Here is a 22,663-nt window from a genome sequence, read left to right as displayed (position 1 = left end):
TTTGCGAATAATATTGGCGCTCTGTCGTTCACTTTTGGTCGGAGGGATGCCACCCGTTGGAATTGTGTGGAGGAGCAGTACTTCAATCTCAGGCTTGAGAATGATTCTTCACTGTTGACTAATAACCATGACTCTCCGCATGTCGCTACTTACCCTTTGGTCAAAGTCCCCGTCTTATTGATGAAATTCAGGAGAATGGAAATGGCCTGTGACAAGGTACTTTGCTTACGGGTAGTCTGAATTGCTACTGGATGATGGTATCCGAAGAAGTTACGCAGCACTGGCATGTGCCTACCCCGGAAATAGTGTCCAATGTTGATCCCTGGAATGGTAAGTGGCCCATAATATTTGGCGGAATGATGGTGGCGATGGGGAGCGAGGCGCCTAGCCATAGTAGTCAACATGCCCTAAGGTTATGTCACAGAGCTTACTCGTCGCGTTGCCGGGACGTGGATAAAATCTGCAAAGTTCCGAGAGCCCTATCTCAAATTTCGCGACCCTCAAGAGCCCCCTTGTCAGATACACGATCTGAGGTTTGTAGCCCGACTTCATGGATTCCAGGGCGGGTACAATTGTGACCTGGGTCAGGTCACTTTCAATGCCCAGCCCTTTTTTTGGTTAGACCTAAAAATTACTACCGGCGAATGCCCTCGAAAGCCTCATGTATCCCGGGATTCCCATGGTCTCATGGAGGCTACCTGTCTGTGAGGCTTGAATGAAAGAGGTGTACAGATCAGATCTAAACAATTCTTTGGCTCTGAAGTGCAGACTTTATTCTGAATTCAAAGTGCGCGGAGAGCGAAGCGCTTTGAATTACCGTGAATCAGTGATCTCGGTCGAAAAAGGCAATGTAACCAAAGGCGTCTATCCTGGTCCTGGACCCTGGTTGATTAATGGCCACGTCGAGAACAGGCATAGCGCTGAGCGCCTGTCTCCAGAAATATAAATTCATCAATGCTCTTCCTCACGACTCCCGCATGAGCGGATTCCGAACGCTAAGCAATCATGGCAGTCAGCAGAATCGCTGCCGCCTTTAGAGTTCCCCATGACAGCTCGAAGGACGACATTAGGGGAGCTCAAAGTTGAACGCCCAACACCCAAGCCCAACGCCCAACGCCCAACCTCGTGACTGAAATTAGGTATACCTAGAATAAATAGAAGTAAATATGGAGTAAAGCCACTGATGAGATAAGCTCCTTACCTAAACCTTGTCGCGCGAAGCGCCGAAACCTTCGCCAACTGTCTCCCCCTAATCCTCAGCATTTCTAAACCTTTTAAGCCTTTTCATCGTACCTAAACCTTTTTATACCTAGGAGACCTTGCTTTTTCATTCCTAATCCTGTTCAGTTATCCCTCATTAGACTTTTGCCACATGCTCACACAATAAAATCTATGACATGGGTTATGATTAGGGTTAGGAATAGCATTTTTTAAGTATGGAAAGGTTAGGAATAGAATATGAAAAGGTTTAGGGTGTGAAAAGGTTTAGAAATGCTGAGGATTGGGGGGGGGCAGTTGGCGAAGGTTTCGGCGCTTCGCGCGACAAGGTTTAGGTAAGGAGCTTATCTCATCAGTGGCTTTACTCCATATTTACTTCTATTTATTCTAGGTATACCTAATTTCAGTCACGAGGTTGGGCGTTGGGCGTTGGGCTTGGGCGTTGGGCGTTCAACTTTGAGCTCCCCTATTGCTCTTCGGGACCTCAAGCCACCTTCGGTGCCTGCGCCCCCGTAAGTTCTGTTCATGTCCTTCTTTCCTTGTTTTTGCTGACTGATGCTCCACCCAGATATCGACATGCGGCACCATCAGGACCATGGCCATGGATGGACTTTGACGCAGAAGTTAAGCCCTCTACGACTGTCATTGATAAAACTTGGCGGGGGTACCCTCAAAACCTGTTCGGGAACTGGACTCCAGACCAAGTAGGGCGTAGTAAGATGCTTGAAAAGTGTTCTGTGAATAAGTCTAGTACCGTTTACTGGATGGATGTGCGTCACGACGGCAGTTTTGCAACCTCAGATATTGGAGGACAGGGTAGTACTACGGTAGTGGCGGCTGAAAATGAGGACGAGTTTTGGGATATATTACAGGGGAAGGTGAGTGTCCTTTTAGCCCTCGTATGATAGCGGGGGCATAAGATGAATTTTTCAGCGGCCAGACGATATCCGAGTGCGATCGTTATTTGTGGATGACTTATCTTCACCAGTCTTGCGCATGCTGGGAACAAAGTGCGTAGCTTTTTTCTTAGCTATCTACTTGCCCCGAGGCCCCTCATACAAACTAGATACAACATCGAGCCATTCTTTTTCACGTCCTCCATTAATTGGATACCCTCACGATACCAGGAAGCACCCGGCCATAAAGAAGGAGATCGTAAGGCTAAATCCTTCATTTTGGGTCCCATGTTGATGATGTACGACAGACATTACGATTACCCTGCCATTTGTACGAACACTGCGTAATTTACAAGATAGATCAGCAGCCCCCTCTCCAACACCGTCATCACAACCCGAGAACTCTCCAGCAGATGCCCGGATCAATACCCAAGCTCCTGTCCCTATGGGCGGTATGTGTATCAATGTCGTTATATTCACGCTCCAACGTCCTTCCTAGATGACGGCATGCTCTTCATCGACCTCCTCGCAATTCACATGGTCCGCGGCGTAAAGACAAGCACCATCATCTCCTACCATCCCGAGTCTACATGGTGCCGGACATCCGCGAAGCGCCTCCACTCACTAATGAAGCTCGTAGGGGAGAGTGTATACTGGCAAATAATATGCAAAAAGTCCAAAGACCCGACGTTCGTGTTCCTTGCGATTTTGTGGTATGCACTGTATGCATGGGATGAGTCCTTTGAGCTGCTGTACAGACACGTTAGTGACCTGGTATGTAGTCCTCGTTCAGAGTGGAAGTGATATCGCTCAAGCCCAATTCAGGAGTCAAAGGTACTAGGAAAGCAGATCGAGCTCACGCGCGACCTTCATATCCTCCAAGCGCATCTTCTGCACTACCAATCGCTCCTTCATAACTTTGAAGTATCTGTAACATTTATCGTGAAGACCAGCAATCCGGCCATGGAGTCTGATGACTTCACTGACAAAGAGCGGGAAGATTCGCAGGAACTTATGAAGAAGGAAAGCGAGAATCTACTCAGCGAAATAGATCGTCTACAAAAACGATGTGTGATGCTGAGTAACCGACTGCAGAATGTGATGAAGCTTGCTTTTGCGACTGTCAATATTGAAGACAGTAAGCACACGCGGACGCTGACAGAGGCGACGGTCAGGGACTCGGCGGCTATGAAACAGGTATCCTCCTTTTCTCAAACTAAAATGACTGACCAGATACTAACAAACTGCTTTAAGATCTCGTACCTCACGATGGTCTACCTGCCAGCAAGCTTCCTGGCCGTAAGCACGAAGGTTCTTCAGCGTGAAACCTATCTGACCGCATGTCCTCAGTCTGTATTCGGGATGAACGTGGCAGAGTTCAATTACGGGCTAGAGTCGCTCGCTCACTACGTCGAGGCCACCATTGGGCTCACGGTCCTTACAATTTACGTCGTCATCACGTGTCAGACGCAGAGCACATTCCACACTGCTGGTGCTCCGTTCATGCAGCGTGCAGTGTGGCCAGCTCTTTCTGTATGGAAGATGACGCAGACGTCCAAGACATTGGCCGGTGGCCGGACTGAGAAGACGGCAAGTGATATGGTGTGATGAGATTGATGAGAATTCGCATGTATAACATGTGTATAGTAGACTTTTTCTTAATGCATGGACCCATAATGCATGATGTTTATAATGCATCAACTTTGGGTGGGTCCCGTTGAGGGCCCGGTCGCGGAGGCTTTGCTATACGAGGTCGACCGAACTTGCAGCGGGTATTTGAGCAGGCCATCTGACTGTGCTTCGCGAATAATATTGGTGCTCTGTCGGTCACTTTGAGTCAGAGTGATGCCGCCCGTTGGAATTGTGTGGAGGAGCAGTACTTCAATCTCGGGCTTGAGAATGATTATTTACTATTGATGAAATTCAGGAGAATGGAAATGGCCTACGACAAGGTGCTTATGGGTAGTCGGAATTGCTACTGGATGATAGTATCCCTAGAAGTTACGCAGCACTGGCGTGTGCCTATCGCCGAAACAGTGTCCAATGTTGATCATTGACACGTTCGTAGTTGAGGCCTGAGGGTTCGGTCGGAGGCTTTGCTATACGAGGTCGATCAAACTGGCAGCGGGTATCTGAGCAGGCCTTCCGCACAACCAGCGACTGTGCTTTGCGAATAATATTGGCGCTCTGTCGTTCACTTTTGGCCAGAGGGATGCCACCCGTTGGAATTGTGTGGAGGAGCCGTACTTCAATCTCAGGCTTGAGAATAATTCTTCACTATTGATGAAATTCAGGAGAATGGAAATGACCTCCGACAAGGTGCTCACGGGTAGTCACAATTGCTACTGGATGAGAGAAGTTACGCGGCACTCCTGGCATGTGCCTACCCTGGAAATGATGTCCAAAGTTGATCCCAGGGATGATAAGCGGCACATAGAATTTGGCGGAATGATGGTGGCGCATATGGTGGGCGAGGCGCCTAGTCAACATGCCCTAAGGTTATGTCACAGAGCTTGCTCGTCGCGTTGCTGGGGCGTGGATAAAATCTGCAAAGTCTCCGAGAGCCCTTGTCTCAAGTTTCGGTTCCCCTCAAGAGTTCACTTGTCAGATACTCAATCTGAGTTTGACAATAGCCTGACTGCAATGGATTCTAGGCCCGGGTACAATGGGACCTGAGTCCGGTCATTTTCAATACCCAGCCCTTCTTTTGGCTAGACCTAATAATTACTCGACCGCATGCCCTCGGATGCCTCATGTATCCCAGGGTCTCATGGAGGCTACCTGTCTGCGAGGCTTGAATGAAAGAGGCGCACAGATCCCAACAATTCTGTGCCTCTGAAGTGCAGAATTCGAAGTGCTTCACCCGTGGAGAGCGAAGCGCTCTACAGTGAATTTATACCGTGATCTCAATCGAAAAAGGCAATGTAACCAAAGGCGTCTATCCTGGACCCTGGTCACGGTTGATTAATGGTTTGGCCACGTCGAGAACGGACGGCGCGCTGAGCGCCTGTCTCCAGAAATATAAATTCATCAACGCTCTTCCTCACGGCTCCCGCATGAGCTGATTCCAAACGCTAAGCATCATGGCAGTCAACAGACTCGTCGCCGCCTTCAAGACCCCCCATAACGACTCGAATGACTCCGTTGCTCTTCCAAACCTCAAGCCGCCTGCGGTGCCTGCGCCCCCGTAATTTCTTTTCATGTCCTTCTTTCCTTGTTTTTGCTGACTGATGCTCCACCCAGATATCGACATGCGGCACCATCAGGACCATGGCCATGGATGGACTTTGACGTAGAAGTCAAGGCCTCTACGACTGCCATTGATAAAACCTGGCGGGGGTACCCTCAAAACCTGTTCGGGAACTGGACTCCAGATCAAGTAAAGCGTAGCAAGATGATCGAAAAGTGTTCGGTGAATAAGTCTAGCACCGTTTACTGGATGGATGTGCGTCACGACGGCAGTTTTGCAACCTCAGATGTTGGAGGAAAGGGTAGTACTACGGTGGTGGCGGCTGAAAATGAGGACGAGTTTTGGGAAATATTACAGGGGCAGGTAAGTCTCACTTTAGCCCTTGTATGATAACGGGGGTATAAGACGAGTTTTACAGCGACCAGACAATATCCGAGTGCGATCGTTATTTGTGGATGACTTATCCTCGCCAGTCTTGCGCATGCTGGGAACAAAGTGCGTAGCTTTTTTCTTAGCTTTCTACTTGCCCTGAGGCCCATCTATGATACATAGATACAACATCGAACCATTCTTTTTCACGTCCTCCATTAATTGGATACCCTCACGATACCAGGAAGCACCCGGCCATAAAGAAGGAGATCGTAAGGCTAAATCCTTCATTTTGGGTCCCATGTTGATGTTGTACCGACAGACATTACGATTACCCTGCCATTTGTACGAACACTGCGTAAAGATAAATCAGCAGCCCCCTCTCCAACACCACCATCACAACTCGAGAACCCTCCAGTAGATGCCCCCATCAACACACAAGCTCCTTTCCCTATGGGCGGTATGTGCATCGATGTCCTTAGATTCACGCTCCAACGTCCTTCCTAGATGACTCGCTCTTCATCGACCTTCTCGCAATTCATATGGTCCGCGGCGTAAAGACAAGCACCATCATCTCCTACCATCCCGATTCTACATGGTGCCGGACATCCGCGAAGCGACTACATTCGCTTATGAAGCTCGTGGGGGAGAGTGTATATTGGCAAATCATATTCAAAAAGTCCAAAGACCCGACGTTCGTGTTCCTCGCGATTTTATGGTATGCATTATATGCATGGGATGAGTCCTTTGAGCTGCTGTACAGCCACGTTAGTGACTTGGTATGTAGTCCTCGTTCAGAGTGGAAGTGATATCGCTCAAGCCCAATTCAGGAATCAAAGGTGCTAGGAAAGCGCATCGAGCTCACGCGCGACCTTCATATCCTCCAAGCGCATCTTCTGCACTACCAATCGCTCCTTCATAACTTTGAAGTATCAGTATCCTTTATCAAGAATACCAGCAATCCGGCCATGGAGTCTGATGACTTCACTGACAAGGAGCGGGAAGATTCGCAGGAACTTATGGAGAAGGAAAGCGAGAATCTACTCAGCGAAATAGATCGTCTACAAAAACGATGTTTGATGCTGAGCAACCGATTGAAGAATGTGATGGACCTTGCTTTTGCGACTGTCAATATTGATGACAGTACGCAGAATCGGAGGATGACAGAGGCGACGGTCAGGGACTCGGCGGCTATGAAACAGGTATCCTTCTTTTCTCAAACTAAAGTGACTGACCAGATACTAACAAACTGCTTTTAGATCTCGTACCTCACGATGGTCTACCTGCCAGCAAGCTTCCTAGCCGTAAGCACGAAGGTTCTTTAGCGCGAAACCTGTCTGACCGCATATCCTCAGTCTGTGTTTGGGATGAACGTCGCAGAGTTCAATGGAGGACTAGAGTCGCTCGCTCGCTACGTCGAGGTCACCGTTGGGCTCACGCTCCTCACAATTTACGTCGTCGTCACGCTTCAGACACATAGCTCATTCCACAATCATAACGCTCCCTTCATGCAGCGTGCAGTGTGGCCAGTTCTTCTTTGCTGGAAGTTGATGACGTCCAAGCCATTGGACGGCGGCCGGACTAAGAAGACGACGGAGAAGACGGCAGGTGATATGGTGTGATGGGATTGATGAGAATACGCATGCATAATACACGTACATGCTTTTTTACAGTGTACCGTTGTAATGGACTACTACTGACGCCGTGTACTACATATGTTACTGCCTATGTTTGGTCTATGTCGTTATGGATTTAATTTTGGAGATCTACCAGCTGTGCAATACAATGTGCTCGTGTCCATTCTTAGTAGTTCTTAGTCCACTGGCTGGCTGCGCCACATGCCATTGATAAGCTTACAATATTGTACAGTCCCCTAGATCTTAATCCACCCCGAGTCGAGCTCAAGCCTAATCTCCCAAAAACACCATGGCCACACCATCAGATGCCAAACCAACCTACATTTACAAGCTCGTTTCCTCCTCAGCAGTCCCACCAGATCCCCTCCCCGATCGGCTCCCCGTGAGCGACCTAGACCAGACATCTGGCTTCATCCACCTGTCCACCGCACGTCAAATCCCCAATACACTCAAATTCTTCTATAAAGACGAGGACAGGGTCTACGTCCTCCGCATCCCTTACGACCCTGTCGAGAAGAACATCAAGTGGGAGGACCCAAAGGCAGAGGCGTGCGGCCCGCGCGGAGGGGAGGGCATGTTTCCACATCTCTACAACGAGTTCAAGCTGGGCAATGACGAGGTGGAGAGCGTGCAGTCTTGGGAGAAAGGGCCTGATGGATGGGACTCGGCTCTGCAATCAGCACAGGCATGGCTCGCCTACTGATGCAGGATATGTGAGTTCTTCCGCTTGACGTCGTGATATAGTGATGATCTCGAACTGAAACTTGAAAGTGAGATAGTGTTCATGAAATTATGTATATCTGATGCGTTATTGCTCCAAGACCTTCAACAGGCTGCAGCTCCAAACGTTAAAGATGCTTTGATCTGGCTATGTACATAATACAAATCAACACCAACTTCACACCATGTTTTTGTCTTTATGCACAATTACTTCTGTCGCCTTCTCCGAAGGAGAACACAACAACTGATCCCCGTCCTGCTCTGGTACCGGTGTGGCTATTCGCTCAATGTCGGCTGTGTCCAATACAGTCCTCGAGAATGCTATAGACGTAGGTACTGCAGCAACGCGGGTCGCCGATTCGCGTGTAATCGATCGTCCTCGAGCCACACGAATGATCATGAGCAATTGAGCAATGCCCTTTTTTTTTTAAAAAAAAAGCTAGCATTAGAGACGGCAGATCGCTCATGTTTCCGTCTGCTTACCTGGACATGACTGATAGACAGGAAGCATAGGTTGGAGACATTAGAATGCAGAGCAAAGGAAACTATGAAGATAATAGCGAAGACAGAGTATAATACGGCGGACTCGATGATTACGAGAACGACGGTATCGTAGAGACTAGAATCATAATGGGCGATGGCCTGTTTCATCTGGCTTCGCATGTCGAGCAAACGATTCGCCACGAGGATGGTGTAGATCACAGTGAGTCCCACTTCGATGCAGAGATAGGCAAGCTCGATGTTGATGTTGTACCATACAGCGCCAGTGCTCGCCTCGATCAAGACGACGATAGACATTGCTGCTCGACATGTCAGTTATTATGTAGTTCTCCCGGGAAATTATGAATGGCACCGATCATGGCAATATAGAGTGTGATCATCGGGATCATTACAGATATTTTCCAATTCCATATCACAAAACAACGATGAAGCTAAATGATTTAAGCATCAGTCTTATACAGGCTCATAGGGTGAACTATTCAGCTCACAAGCAGGGCTTGCATAAACCATTCCATGACATAATAACTAAATGAGGCCGTCAGCGTAATATTACAAGGTCTAGTAATGGATGGGGGAATGCGTTTACCAGGTCAGTGCCAGAACGTTGATACGATAATCCATTTCGTTGTCGATGAGAGCAGCCGGGCCACCAGGGGCATCACGGAGGTCTATCCAGATCATCTCCGTATATTTTGCGTTCGCGGCAAATCCTACCGTGCCCAGCACGAACGTGATGAAGATGTATAACAGAAGAACGATCCGATACTCTGGAATTTTATCCCCATATTGAGGTCGTTTTATGAGAGCAGTAGTGGCTTGTACTGTGAGGAAAAAAAATCCGCCTTGCCATTGTGGTACGTAAGTCAACTGCAAAATTGTAGAATGTAAACGCACCGTAGGATGCAGCACCCAATATCATTCCATCAAGACGAGATCGTTCAAGCCACAGATCTGTCTGTGGGGTGTAGGACATGATCCACAATTTGGTAGCTGGCAGAGCAGGTGAGGAGGGGTAAACAACCCAGGCGCTTATCCGGTGGTGGAGGATAGTCAGAGACGATCAACTCGGACACAGAAGCAAGGTTATATGAACAATTGGAATAACCTGTTATCCAGCGTGAACCAGACGCCGGCCCGCTGACTGTACATGTGCATCATGTTTCATCGTTTGAGGAAATGAGATGCTTCGCCGCAGCGCCGAACATATGTACGGTATTTTTTACGTGAGTCGTGTCCTGTACTTCGTAGACATATATTCACCCCACATTCGATTAGTACTTGTGTTCGTGCGTAGTGGTTGCCAGTATATCGCATATATCGGCGGTGAAAATTGAATGCTAAGCGTAGAACAGACTTGGGAGAAGGGGGATGATACTCAGTTGAGTCGGTTTGGCCCAGATCTGAGGAAGAAGCATTACATAAGTTGTCATCAACATGCTGAAAGTTTACTCGGCGCATCCCGCTCGGAGCTTTTAGGACGGTGTGCATACGGACCCTAGTTCAAGTTGCCCCTGAAGCACTCACTCACCATTACCTTGCTAACACTCGAACAGAACCCAACTCAAGACAAGTTGAGTCATACTTCTGTCCTCAAAGATATCCTCTTACATATTTTCCACTGCAGGAGGCGCTATGGTGTACAAAATAGGCGGATATGTTTTTACCGTCGAGTTTGCGCACCTCTGGATGAAGAAAATGGGAGTTGACTACGACCTTCTTGATGATACGGGTATGAGTGGTGAACTAAACAGGTGGTTTGCCAGGCGAGAGATGACAGGTGTCTGGGCTTTTCCCACCTGCTATCCTCCAAAGAGTCGGAAACTTGTTATTGTCATTGCGCGAAAGTTTAGAGAGGATCCCTATTCAACTCCATTCAGGTATTCTGTTTATGAAGAGGAACCTGGAGACTACGAATGGAAAAAGCGGATGATGGAAGAGAGTGGATTGACTGATGAACAAATTCCGTGGGCTACTATTGCAGACCCTTTTTTTGAACAAAGTTATGGTTGATTCGGACAAGCTTCCTTGTGTCAGTAATGTTGTCGTTCTTATTCTTACGACCCTCTACCTGACGAGCGACCTTAGCTTGTCCCTGCTCTCAATAATTGCAGACTTTCTTTCGACGATATACTAGCCATATCAGGTATAATACAACAAGTAAACCAATACGATATGTCATGCCATACACTCTTCTGCTTCCGCTGCCTTCGCCGATTGAATAGAATACAACTGAACATCATCCTGCGCTGGACTACCTATTCGCTCGATGGCTTCATCCATCGAATCCGACATAGATCTTGAAAATGATATAGACGTAGGTGCTGCAGAACTGCGGGTCGACCACTCGCGTGTAATTGCCCGCCCCCGTGCTACACGGATGATGATGAGCAATTGGGCGATACCCTATACCAACAGAATGCTAGCATTAGAGACGCAAGCTGCACAGGATTTTGTCTGCTTACCTGGACACTGCTAATAGATAAGTAGAATAGATTGGAGACGCCGTTAGAATTCATCGCAATGGCAACTATAAGAATCACGCAGAAGACAGAGTATAACATGGCGGACTCGATGAGCATGAGGACGATGGTATCATAGGTGCTAGAATCATAATGGGGTACGGCCTGCTTCATCCGGCTTCGCATGACGAGCAAACGATTCGTCACGAGAATCGTATAAACCAGAGTAAACCCTAATTCCATGCAGAGGTAGAGAAGCATGGTGTTGATCTTGAAAAATATGGCACCGGTGCTCGCCTGGATCAGGATGAAAATAGACACTCCTGCTCAAGATGGTCAGTAATGACTCTCGGTTGGTAAAATGGTGGACTGCACCAAGCATGGCCGTGTAGAGGGCGATCATCGGGATTATCACAGATCTTGCCCGATCCCATATCACAAAACACCGGTGGAGCTAAGTATTTCAAGCATCAGGTTTGCACCAAATAATATGGCGAACTATTCAGCTCACAAGCAGAGCTTGCATAAACCACCCCATGATATAATAACTAGACTAGACGTCAATACTAGAGGCCTGGAGGTAGTATGGCACGAAACATACGTGGCAAGCCCCATAATGTTGATACGATAATCCATCATGTGCTCAATTAACGCGACCGGACCACCAGGCGCATCGCGAAGGTCTATCCAAATCATCTCTGTATATCTGGCGTTCGCAGCATAGCCTATTGTCCCCAGTACGAACGTGACGGCGATATAGGATAGAAGCACGAGACGATTATCTGCGATTTTTCCACCGTGTCGAGGCCGTTGCATGAGAGCACTCGCGGCTTGTAGTGTAAGGAGAGAGAATACACCTATTGCGCCCGATAGGTAGATCAATTTCTGAAATGCCGTATGTTGACCGAAACCATACCGTAGGATACACCGCCTAACAACATTCCATCGAGACGAGATCGTTCAAGCCACAAATTTGTCTGTGGAATGTCGGATGACATGGCACCAAATTTGGTTGCTAGCGAAAACCAAGAGACCGAGACCAATTGGCCGCGTTGATGCCCTGTCCAGGTGATGATTCAGAAGATAATCAAAAGAAGGATTAGAGATGATTTGGTGGGAGGCGACTGGGGAAAAAAACAACGGGTATGTGGATAAGTCGGAATAAAGAGTCGACACGCATATATTATGCATGATTGGATGACACTGCGCCAGAAGTAATGATCCATTTACGCGACTAATCGGTATCAGGCACATCCACCCCGACACCTCGCACAACCAAGATTCTTGGCCTTAAAGTCCATTTGGAATTACCGCACGGCGCACATCTACCTCCGAAACAGACCTTGCGTTTCATAAATCCGCATCCTGAAGGGCTGTACTACAGTGATAGCTCCAGTCGTATTCTTATAATCGGACTTAACGATCAGTGTGAGTAGAAGAAGCTAGGGAAGGGTCGAGCTTTAATGCCAATATTTCCCGTCGGTTCCGAGGAAATTACTGTGCATCCGCGGGGAGTCCAGTGTTGTGTTGATAGGCTATTAAGCTTAACACCAATCTATCTTCAAGTTGTTCTCTCCTATTCACGTCGATCTTCATCAGTAATTTTTTGGAACCTGATACCCATCTTGAAAAACCCTGTCAGTCATAGAGAATCATCCTAGGCAAGCCAAGACCTGTTGCGTTCGTCGTGACTGCGCATTGTTGATAGTCTGTCCCACCCTGCTCCTTCAGCTTGCTGTAGCGCAAAGGAAGATCATTACATTCAGGTATAAAATTTAAATTATAAAGTTAAATCAACTTCACTTAATGTCATGTGATACACCCTTATACTCCCCCCGCAGAAGTAGAATGCATCTGAAAAACATCCTGCTCTGGCCTAGGTATTCGTTCATCGTCGATACCTTCTGACGCGTTCCATACACTCCCCGAGAATACCAGTGTCGTAGGTGGTGCAGCAACTCGAGTCGACCACTCACGTGTAATTGCTCGCCCCCGTGCAACACGAATGATGATGAGCAATTGAGCAATGCCCTGTTTTTTTTTTTTAAAAAAATAGCATCAGAAACGCAGTCAACTCGGGTTTTGTCCGCTCACCTGGACTTGGCTAACAGATAGGAAACATAAAGTGGAAATACCATCGGAATGCAAACCAAAGGCAATTATGAAAATCATAGCGAAGGCGGAGTATAACACGGCGGACTCGATGATCATGAGGACGACGGCATCATAGGTGCTAGAATCATATTGGTCCATGGCCTGCTTCATCTGGCTTCGCATGACGAGTAAACGGTTCGCCACGAGAATGGTATAAATCACAGTGAGTCCCACTTCCAGGCAGAGGTAAACAAGCAAGATGTTGATATTGTAAAGCACGGCGCCAGTGCTCGCCTGAATCTGGACGAGAATAGATAATGCTGCTCAAGATGTCAGTGACTGTTGTCGCTGGTACATAGCGAACCTCACCGATCATGGCAATATAGAGTGTGATCAAAGGGATCATCACGTATCTTGCCCAATTCCATATCACAAAACATCGGTGAAGCTAAGCGTATAACGTATCAAGCTCGTATCAGCCCATATGACAAACGATTCAGCTCACGAGCAGTGCTTGCATAAACCACTCCTGGACGTGACCGCTAGACGCGAGACGAGACGTCAACACTAGTTTGGAGATGTAAGGGCAAAACCTCTTACGTGGAAAGCGCTAGATCGTTGATGGTATAATCCGTTTCGTTTTGGATTAGTGTGAGCGGTCCACCAGGCGTATCACGGAGGTCTATCCAAATCATCTCCGTATATCTTACGTTTGCAGAAAAGCTTATCGTCCCCAATACAAACGTGATGAATATGTAAAAAAGAAGCGCGAGACGATGATCCGCGATTTTTACCCCATTCCGGGGCCGCTGCATAAGCGCAATCCACGCTTGTATTGTAAGGAGAAAGTATATGCCTAAGTGGCATGTATGTTAAATTCTGAACTGTGTATGTCGACCAAAAACACACCGTAGGATACACACCCCAACAACATTCCAGCGAGACGAGATCGCTCGATCCATAAATCTGTCATTGGGGTGTAGGATGACATGACCCGAAATTTGGTCCCTGGCGAAGTGAGTGGAGGTTAAAGGATACACCGAGACCAAATGATCGAGCCCGCCTATCGAATGGTAGGTGGTGGAGGCAACCAGGAGGGCAATGAGAGACGAGTGAGTGAGAAGCAGTTATATGGAGAACAATTTCCACCTGGGAGACAGAGCACCTGCGACAAAGCCATCATGGTTAGTGACAGCGGGTATATGTAACCCTTTACGTGAGTGATAGGAATACACCTACAAATATTCTTCCCACCTCTTAGCCTCCCAGCCAATCGCTGTCACCTGTGCGAGAAAAGAGGAGTATATTTCCCACAAACATTGAGATAAGTTAGAAGAACCTCTAGATTTCCATCCAAGGAGGGATTTACCACCTGGGCGACCATTCCTCGTGACTGCGCAATGGTGATCATATATCCCAACCCGTCTTTGCTTCACACAAAGAAAGACCGTCAGTAGGCTGCAGCTTCAATAAACAAAGATTCCATTCAGGTGTAAATCAAGTATAAAGTCAAACCAACATCACATCATGTTATGCTATACACACGTCTACTTCTGCCGCTTTCTCGGAAGTAGAATGCCTCCGAACAACGTTCTGCTCTGGCCTAGCTATTTCTTCGTCGGTTGGTTCTTCTGTTGTGTCTGATGCAATGCCTGAGAATACTACAGTCGTAGGTGCTGCAGCAACTCGGGTCGACCATTCGTTTGTATATGCCCGACCCGTTGCGACACGGATGATGATGAACAGTTGCGCAATTCCCTAGTTCGACAACACAAAACTAGCATCAGAGACATAGGTAACAATGGTTTTGTTTGCTCACCTGCACTTGGCCAACAGACAGGAAGCATAAGGTAGTGATACCGTTTAAATGCAGAGCAAAGGCAACTATGAAAGTAATAGCAAACATAGAGTAGAACATGGCAGACTCGATGAGCATGAGGACGACGGTATCATAAAGACTAGAATCATAATGGGCCACGGCCTGCTTCATCTGGCTTCGCATGTTGAGTAAACGATGCGCGACGAGGACGGTATAAATCACGGTGAATCCCACTTGGACGCAGAGGTAAGCAAGCTCGGTGCCGATACTATAAAATACTACACCGGAGCTCGCCTCCACCTGGATAAGAACAGACAATGCTGCCCAACATGTTAGTGACTATCATCGCTGGTAAATGATGGACTTCACCGATCATGACAATATAGAGTGTGGTCATCGGGATCATCACCCATTTTAACCAGTTCCATATCACAAAACAGCGGTATAGCTAAGTACATAAGGCATCAGGCTCGCATCAACCCATAAGGCAAGCTATTCAACTTACGAGCAGAGCCGACATAAACCACTCCTGGACGTGGCCACTAGACAAGACGTCAATACTAGCGGTCCGGAAGTGGAGACGCGCTTACGAGGAAAGTGCCAGTACGTTTATACGATAAGCCATTTCGTTTTGGATTAGTGTGAGCGGTCCACCAGGCGCATCGCGAAGGTCTATCCAAATCATCTCCGTATATTTTGCGTTTGCAGCAAAGCTTATCGTCCCCAATGCGAACGTGATGAAAATGTAAAAAAGAAGCGCAAGACGATGGTTTGCAATTTGTGCCCCATGTCGAGGCCGCCGCACGAGAGCGATGCTGGATTGTACTGTAAGGAGAAAGTATACACCTATTGCGGTACATGAGTCTACTTTCGAATTGTGTGAGTGAACAAAAAACGCACCATATGACACAGCCCCTATTATTATTCCAGCGAGACGGCTTCGTTCGATCCACAGATCTGTCTTTGGGGTGTAGGATGACATGACCCAAAAATTGGTCACTGGCGAAGTGAGTGAGGTTTGGTAAGACACCGAAACCAAGTGGGTGTTGCAATGACCTATTCACTGGCGAGTGGTGGAGATAATTGGGGTGAGTTCAAAGACAAATGAGAGGTAGCAGTTATATGGGGAACTCGGAATAGATGCAAGAGGGTCAGCACATTATGGGAACCGTAGTAAGCCAGCTAGCTTACAGCAGAGGTTCCACCAAAGAGACACAAACCTGCCATACCCATCAGTTTGGGGACGTTTTACAACAGCGGGTAGTAGGTCGAGACCCTTTTTACGTGAGTGATAGGGCCAGGTATGAGACAATATACTTCCAAGATGAGTCTTAGCGATAGCTTAAACTGCCATAGCTGTACAAATATAACGAGCCTTTGCAGGGCATCCACACCATATCCTATGGCGTGTGACAGCACCGCAGATACGGTGACTTGGACCCTCGCACTGCTGATAGCCGCTGGATCACAGTGAACGGTCACTGGCAGCCATGAAATCACAGATTGGTATTGATGATCTTGGTCCCATACTAGTGGTGCGAAGTTGAAGTTGGTGCGGTGATATCTTCACAGTAGGACAGGCAATCCATACGGACGTGCTAGCCATCACAAAGAATTTGAAGAAAACGGATGTCAGGCAGGTGGGAGCTTAAGCATGCATATTATGTAATAAAAAACCTTCGCCAACGGCCGGCCGGCCGCCTTTAGGAAGTCTGTTCGGCTTGCTCAGCGCAGTACTGTGTAGTGTCCTGCGAGATCCGCACGCATCCGACCAACATACTGCGGGTATATGACTGTAGGAGAATGCATGATCACAGGGAATGAAAAAAAAGTATCAGACATCCTTGTCATTAGCACTGACCCCTGCATTGTAGAGCACATTCACAGAGCAAGAATTGTTACATACTACATCATTGGCATTGGTTCCTGTACCGTAATACACAACCATGACAATATCTGGTCTCAATGTCAAAGGAGGGAAAAAATGTCTTTATCTGATATGCTACATGTCAGATAAGGAAGACTGAAAGTTTTATCCGAATGAAGGGTACTATTCTGTACCTATTGTCCTTGTGGTTCGACAATACTTGCGTCGTCAAGTACGCTTTGCACGCCAGCGACACGCATACAAAAATGGATAGTAAAAGTTAAGGGTCCTAAGATCTCCAAAACATGATCAAATTGCGTGCTCTGTGATCTGGAATGAATAAGAAGGCTTGAGATCGTACGGAACAGGGTACAAATCCCCGTCTTCGAATTGCATGTCTCGCAGATAATATTCAACATTTATGGACTGCTTGCTGATATCCATAGTCACGAAACCATTCGCCGCTGAGAGAATGTCAAACCAGACCAATATATGGGGATCGAAAACCATACCAGACTGCTGATTCGCCCCCAAGAACTTTGCATACGGTCCAAGTGGAATACCGTAGTTGCAGTCACCAGCTTGTGGATAGCCCGCAGCGCCAGATAGAATGAAGTTGGTGTTATTATAGTAATAATGTCCGAGGCAGTGGTCGTGACCGTTCAGGACGACCCCGCGGTGCTGGACAGCAATCTCAACGAGAGGTGCGAGTTCGGTTTCGTTGGTGGCTGAAGACATGAAACCGTGGTGGAGCTGCAAGAATTTCCATGTAGCTGTGGACTGAGCGAATGTGTTAGCCAGGAAGTCGATTTGCGTTTGCCGGTCCGCATAGCAGGCAACCGTGTACGGGTTCGCATATACAGAGGTGTTCTGGAAAATTAGCCATCCGTTAGTCATTGGTTTGCATGGTGGCAAAATCCACAACCAGTAGATACGAGCTCAGGAAACAATCCGAATCCACGACGACAAAGGTAGCGGTCCAATCTTTGCCTGTCAGGTCGTAAGTCCAATACGGAAGCCCTTGGGTTCCCTGACAAGAGCGATCAGCAGATGTTCCAAAGGAATAGATGTTTTTGACCCACAAAATTCCAGCGAGGGTCGTAAATTGGAGCAACTTTAGTCTGGAAGTCGACGCCGCTCTGGCCTTTTACAATGTCATGATTACCGAGACATTGGTACCAAGGAGCAGTCGCAAAGACTCCTTGGCTGTACATGCCAACCCATGCTTCCTGGAAACGTTGTATCCCGCCAGTGGTGAAATCAACACCACTATCATAAAAGTTGTCACCGACAGACACCTGCCAAGAATTAGATATGAGCGATTCATCCGAAGCTATGTTCGAACACGTACGAATGAAGTGCAGTTCTTCACCGCGCATACTTGTCCGACATACGAAGACGTGTCGACTTTGGAGGGCTTAGCTGTGTTGTGGTGAAAGAGCAGGGGGACTCACGCTGCAAAGCGGTGGCATTGTTTATGTATAGTATGTCTCCAGGATCACAGTCGTTTAAGACCTCATTGGGAATAACGAGTCCAGCAGCCTGCAACTCTGGAAGCACTTCAAGGCAGAAATGTGGAGGACTCGGCGTCCATCCTGTCCAACCATAATCTACGGGGGCATGTTCAAGGACTAGTTCCTGATGATAAGATACGATTACTCACCTCCAATAACGCCCACTGTCAAGACGTCTGCGCCGACTGGAGCGACAGTAGACTTCTTGGTTCTCACATATTCTGCAATGACCAATTTCTGCAGGGCAAGAAGTGCTAGGAAAAACAAACGACTCCAGTTCATCATGACAGGAATCGCAGATTATTGAAAGAAAGTCGGTTATAGGAAGGCGGGTGGCAAGATTGGCGTCTACTACATAGTTGCTATTGTTCATGATATAGAAACGCTATTAGCGCAACCGATTTACCCATCAATTAACATGCAGCCAGTCGCGCCACGGGGATGTGCCAGAGCGCGTGAATGATTGAACATGATTGACATCCACCGGCCTCAGATATAGCGCACCAATTTAGTTTGAACCAATGGTTCGCGGACAGGTTGGAAGTTCAACCACGTTTGATGTGTCCCCTCAACGCCCGCGCTCGCCGGGTGGCCGGGCCGCGACGCGTCGTAAAGAAAAAGACGAACGTGTAACCATCATGACGGATCATGTGCACGCAGACAGGAACACCTGGGCGCGACCGCGGCGTACAGTTAGCACTGAAGTGCATCATGTGAGCTCATGTGTGCCTATGACGGTATATCATAAGGGTGTCATGTGGAGCCCCATCATGATCACGGGTGACAACCTGAATGTACCGTACGTCACGCTACGCAGAGGCTAAGTAAGAACGAGTACTAATCTTGTCTCTTACCATAGTGAGCCTACTAGGGGAGACTACGCGGAGGCATACCACCGGCACACCACAATATTTCTTGTTGAGCGAGGTTGAGCGAATCTAGAAAGAATACTGAGCAGTGAGGATAAGACTCTGGATGTGCATGACTTACACGGTGCGCACTGTTATCATTACTGCGAAAATATCTACTTACATTTGGCCATTAGACCCAAATGAGACTAGCATTATTGGTTTTCGTGGAGGTCACTTCACACAGTAGTTATCAGCAAGAACTTGAAGCCCTCTGAGTCTCTAAAGGGAATCGTAATCTGACTCAAGTCTCACTACTACAAAGTCCTAATGCCTGTGCCAGTAGTCGAGCTCATCACCTTCACTCCATCCGCAGCTTATGTGGCTGCACCCAGCGTGTCCTTGAACAACTTCTTTAGCATTTTGGCGCAGACCAAAGGTCACATCGAGTGAGCAATCGCGAAATTGGAAAGAGTCCACATATGCTCACGCAAGCAGTTCATTCCATGGCCTCCAGGTTGAAGACTCAAGGCAAGGGCACATAGTGATTCGTAAGTCGCTCTCGCATACACATCTCAAAACTTCATTCAATATAACTTGGTTTCTGCAGTCTGGGAGACACATCAACACCACGTAGCACTCCAGCAAAGCCCCCAATATCAGGCACTTAGGGGCGCACTTTCGGTTGCAGTCGAGGGGCAGCGTCAAATGGTCCACGTTCTAGTTCAACATGACTGTTCGAAAGTGTTTACGGCGCCACACGTCGGCATCGCAATCAACACGGTAAAGGATGTGAATAACATAGCATCGCTAAAGCATCATTTGGACACGCTTGTGTCTCAGAGCTTTGACGAGGTGGTGGCCCACACCTGTGGACCGGTGCTCGAGGATGAGAAGAAGATCGTGTTGTTTGCTGCTTGGAAGTCCCACGAGGTAAGTTTCAGCAAACTTTTCCTGATCCTATTGAGTTGAACGGCCAAACGTCAAGCATCGTGAGAGCTTGAAACAGGACAAGCATCCTGAACTAGAGAAGTTGATCGGGGATATAAACCTTCTAGCAGACGTGCACGTCAGGCATGTGAGGTTCAAGAAGCATTCTGCATAGGAGTCAACTTTACTCTACAAATTTAAATCTTCTGCAGAGTACATTGATATTATGTTGCAGATCACATGGGCTAGCTCAGGTTCAATACTGAATCGATATATCGGTATATTTTATTTTTTCGATGGCGCCCCGCTAGGTCCCATTCAACCTCGATTGACACCCCAGCCGACGGATGAACCCATGAACGACTGCCCCTGAATGCCCTCCTTAACCTATGGTACTAATGGGGACTCCGCCAGTACATGCTCGGTTCCAGGCCCTGGCAAATCCAGGAGCAAAACAGACAGGAATAAAATGTGACTTGAGGCCAAGATCCAGTTCGGAAGTTTCAAAGTCCAACGTTCGTCGAACGTGAATTGAGTCAGGGTTCAGGTGACGTCTTGTTTATGAAGTAAAGACAGGAAACGTTTAAATGGAAATGGCGCTCCGCGTAACTTACCCCGTGATACAATTACACATGTTCACTTACAGGTTCAGTCCTCCGTCAACGGCTGTTTCCAGGAAGCAACAGACATATAAACGAATTCGACGATTTCAGCACGATTGTCCCAGAACGAAGGATCAGAGTTGACATGCAGAATACATCGGTTCCCATCAGTGAATTCGCGGGGCTCCGAGTCTCCAGAACAGGACTCGGTTCGTTCCTGACAAAGTTCACAGATTTTCGAAATCCTCGAGAGGTGAAGCATAACGGAGGAGTTGAGCCTGGACAGTGTGCAGCTCAGTCGTGAGGTGGCTATCATTCGATTCGTCATGAGCACGTTTGTTTCCTGAATGATATGACGCTCCAAATGTCACTTTAATAAATCACGCAATACAACGTCAGAAAGTAAAAGAATCGCACTACAGACAACGGTAGACAAGGCTCATCGATGTGCTCAATTGGGCAGAGACCTGCGCCGAAGCTTTTAACGAACTGAAGCCCACGACATGGCCCGGCGCCATTGATCTTGATGAGGATGGAGTCTGGACCGAGTATGTCATGCTCGGAAATGCTGGTATCCCAGATCCATGAATGTAACGCAGTCGCCATCGAGTTACGGTCCACGGAAAGCCGTTCCTAAAATAATGAAGATTTGGTCAGTCTCCGTACTGGAAAATACAAGCGCATTGCGCAAGCTGCTATTTAACTTGCATCATCGGCTCGCAGGAAATTCGTGCCAGCCTCGGCAAGTCCCGCAGAGCAAACTTCTTCCTGAGTTCTGACTTACTCGACTTGAACACAACGACACCAGTCTAATTGGACGAATTCAGGCTGGTATCCTTTCTCATAACGCCGGATGTTCGCAAGCCCGGAATTGATCAGGACGAGGCTGATGCGCCATCCCCGTGCCTATTGTGTTCAAGGGGAACGGTGAAATTCGATACGCACACCTCACAGCTGTCATGGACAACGTTTATGGCCACCGCTCGTGGGATCGGGTGATGAGTCGGCTGGGTCACATTCTCGACATGCTCCCACAACCTGTTCGAGCCTTGTCCAGTACGAATCAGCATCTTGGAATTGACCCCAACCAGTGGATCACTCAGTATGCAATATGCCCTGAATGCAAGTTGGGAACATCACTCGCCTTCTCAACTCGAGCAACTTCTTTCTGCACAATGCCCGTTCCAGACTGTAATGGTGTTGTCTATGCAGAACGTAGAGATGCGAAGGGTAAGATGGCGCTACAAAAATCAATCTATAGGTGTCCGCTATTGGCAGTTTACGGCGCACGTTCATGCATCCAGGATTCCCCCAATCGATCCGTGACGGTCGCCAGGATCAATCTGGATAAAAAACTGATGAGGATTTCGTCATGACGGACATCCATCATGGGACACAGTGACATGAACCCGAGACGAACATCCTATGTCAGGTTGGTGAGTTTGGAGCTGCGCAAGACCAAGCAATGGAGGGAAGGATGCCTGTTCAGCCGCGTTCGAAGTGTGCCCCTCAATGCCCGTGCTCGTATGGTGGCCAGGTTGCGATGGTTCTTAGGGGTCGTCAAGAAAAGACGAATGCGTAACAATTTTAACTGATCATGTGCATGCATAATCCAGGCAGGAACACCCGGGTGCGACCGCGGCGTACAGCTAGCGCTGAAGTGGATCATATGAGCTCATGGCCCATGGGCCTATGACGGTATGGCCTGTATATCACAAGGGCGTCATGTGGAGCCCCATCACAGGCGATATCTTGAATGTACGTACTGCGCAGAGGCTAAGTATAAGAAGAGGAATACTAATCTTTTCTCGTCTCTTACCGTGGTGTAAAAGCCGAACCAAGCCACAGTTAAAAACCCCACCCCCAACTGACGAAATTTGTGTCGATGTTACACACACTTAGTGTTCTTCGATTCAGGCTTAAGACAACAAGTCTCGCCTCAATTCAGAACCGCCTGAAAAATGGACCCAAGCCTTGTCTTGGTATACACCCGCGTACG

The 22,663-nt window shown here is 47.9% G+C and overlaps 10 protein-coding genes across 10 annotated transcripts; 5 read left to right on the top strand and 5 right to left on the bottom strand.

Moving 5' to 3' along the window:
* Positions 1-1,781: 1,781 nt before the first annotated feature.
* On the top strand, positions 1,782-7,295 carry DEU56DRAFT_740368 (uncharacterized protein; the record flags this gene model as incomplete). The annotated part of the gene is made up of 17 exons (XM_041348804.1): positions 1,782-2,096; positions 2,152-2,228; positions 2,285-2,373; positions 2,423-2,566; positions 2,614-2,803; positions 2,930-3,311; positions 3,369-3,413; positions 3,465-3,716; positions 4,380-4,617; positions 5,279-5,667; positions 5,723-5,799; positions 5,857-5,945; positions 5,996-6,133; positions 6,181-6,452; positions 6,504-6,875; positions 6,933-6,977; positions 7,029-7,295. Coding segments are annotated over 17 exons (3,381 nt in total), but the record flags the coding sequence as incomplete, so codon positions are not given.
* A 152-nt stretch (positions 7,296-7,447) lies between these two features.
* Positions 7,448-8,197, top strand: DEU56DRAFT_462664 (uncharacterized protein). The gene is made up of 2 exons (XM_041346342.1): positions 7,448-8,023; positions 8,090-8,197. The coding sequence occupies exon 1, from the start codon at positions 7,600-7,602 to the stop codon at positions 8,011-8,013; it is 414 nt and encodes a 137-aa protein (XP_041206432.1). The 5' UTR covers positions 7,448-7,599; the 3' UTR covers positions 8,014-8,023; positions 8,090-8,197.
* An 11-nt stretch (positions 8,198-8,208) lies between these two features.
* DEU56DRAFT_740403 (uncharacterized protein) lies at positions 8,209-9,504 on the bottom strand (the record flags this gene model as incomplete). The annotated part of the gene is made up of 6 exons (XM_041348806.1): positions 8,209-8,448; positions 8,514-8,830; positions 8,884-8,962; positions 9,020-9,056; positions 9,118-9,373; positions 9,426-9,504. 6 exons carry the CDS (start codon positions 9,502-9,504, stop codon positions 8,209-8,211), a joined length of 1,008 nt encoding a protein of 335 aa, XP_041206431.1.
* Positions 9,505-10,013: 509 nt separating this feature from the next.
* On the top strand, positions 10,014-10,749 carry DEU56DRAFT_462638 (uncharacterized protein). The gene is made up of 3 exons (XM_041346341.1): positions 10,014-10,101; positions 10,156-10,560; positions 10,617-10,749. Exon 2 carries the CDS (start codon positions 10,164-10,166, stop codon positions 10,539-10,541), a length of 378 nt encoding a protein of 125 aa, XP_041206430.1. The 5' UTR covers positions 10,014-10,101; positions 10,156-10,163; the 3' UTR covers positions 10,542-10,560; positions 10,617-10,749.
* On the bottom strand, positions 10,624-12,197 carry DEU56DRAFT_462610 (uncharacterized protein). Its single transcript, XM_041346340.1, has 6 exons — positions 11,907-12,197; positions 11,592-11,847; positions 11,502-11,538; positions 11,366-11,444; positions 10,994-11,313; positions 10,624-10,934 (listed from the first exon to the last, which is right to left on the bottom strand). Exons 1-6 carry the CDS (start codon positions 11,986-11,988, stop codon positions 10,707-10,709), a joined length of 1,002 nt encoding a protein of 333 aa, XP_041206429.1. The 5' UTR covers positions 11,989-12,197; the 3' UTR covers positions 10,624-10,706.
* Positions 12,198-12,612: 415 nt separating this feature from the next.
* DEU56DRAFT_982003 (uncharacterized protein) lies at positions 12,613-13,897 on the bottom strand. Its single transcript, XM_041359870.1, has 5 exons — positions 13,685-13,897; positions 13,590-13,626; positions 13,454-13,532; positions 13,085-13,404; positions 12,613-13,021 (listed from the first exon to the last, which is right to left on the bottom strand). The coding sequence occupies exons 1-5, from the start codon at positions 13,777-13,779 to the stop codon at positions 12,815-12,817; spliced, it is 738 nt and encodes a 245-aa protein (XP_041206428.1). The 5' UTR covers positions 13,780-13,897; the 3' UTR covers positions 12,613-12,814.
* A 717-nt stretch (positions 13,898-14,614) lies between these two features.
* On the bottom strand, positions 14,615-15,885 carry DEU56DRAFT_914644 (uncharacterized protein; the record flags this gene model as incomplete). The annotated part of the gene is made up of 6 exons (XM_041357648.1): positions 14,615-14,842; positions 14,904-15,223; positions 15,273-15,351; positions 15,409-15,445; positions 15,494-15,749; positions 15,804-15,885. 6 exons carry the CDS (start codon positions 15,883-15,885, stop codon positions 14,615-14,617), a joined length of 1,002 nt encoding a protein of 333 aa, XP_041206427.1.
* Positions 15,886-16,923: 1,038 nt separating this feature from the next.
* DEU56DRAFT_814864 (putative tartrate-resistant acid phosphatase type 5 precursor) lies at positions 16,924-18,891 on the bottom strand. The gene is made up of 7 exons (XM_041353752.1): positions 18,434-18,891; positions 18,225-18,380; positions 18,122-18,177; positions 17,853-18,068; positions 17,696-17,800; positions 17,283-17,640; positions 16,924-17,234 (listed from the first exon to the last, which is right to left on the bottom strand). Exons 1-7 carry the CDS (start codon positions 18,567-18,569, stop codon positions 17,080-17,082), a joined length of 1,182 nt encoding a protein of 393 aa, XP_041206426.1. The 5' UTR covers positions 18,570-18,891; the 3' UTR covers positions 16,924-17,079.
* A 571-nt stretch (positions 18,892-19,462) lies between these two features.
* On the top strand, positions 19,463-20,237 carry DEU56DRAFT_914642 (uncharacterized protein; the record flags this gene model as incomplete). The annotated part of the gene is made up of 4 exons (XM_041357647.1): positions 19,463-19,581; positions 19,631-19,683; positions 19,743-20,065; positions 20,121-20,237. 4 exons carry the CDS (start codon positions 19,463-19,465, stop codon positions 20,235-20,237), a joined length of 612 nt encoding a protein of 203 aa, XP_041206425.1.
* A 1,188-nt stretch (positions 20,238-21,425) lies between these two features.
* On the top strand, positions 21,426-22,258 carry DEU56DRAFT_462506 (uncharacterized protein). The gene has a single exon (XM_041346338.1). It carries the CDS (start codon positions 21,624-21,626, stop codon positions 22,038-22,040), a length of 417 nt encoding a protein of 138 aa, XP_041206424.1. The 5' UTR covers positions 21,426-21,623; the 3' UTR covers positions 22,041-22,258.
* Positions 22,259-22,663: the final 405 nt, after the last annotated feature.

The sequence above is a fragment of the Suillus clintonianus genome, assembly GCF_016758775.1.
Source record: "Suillus clintonianus strain FC179 chromosome Unknown DEU56scaffold_57, whole genome shotgun sequence".
In the NCBI taxonomy this organism is placed as follows: Eukaryota; Fungi; Basidiomycota; class Agaricomycetes; order Boletales; family Suillaceae; genus Suillus; species Suillus clintonianus.
This window is presented reverse-complemented; position numbering and strand designations above follow the sequence as displayed.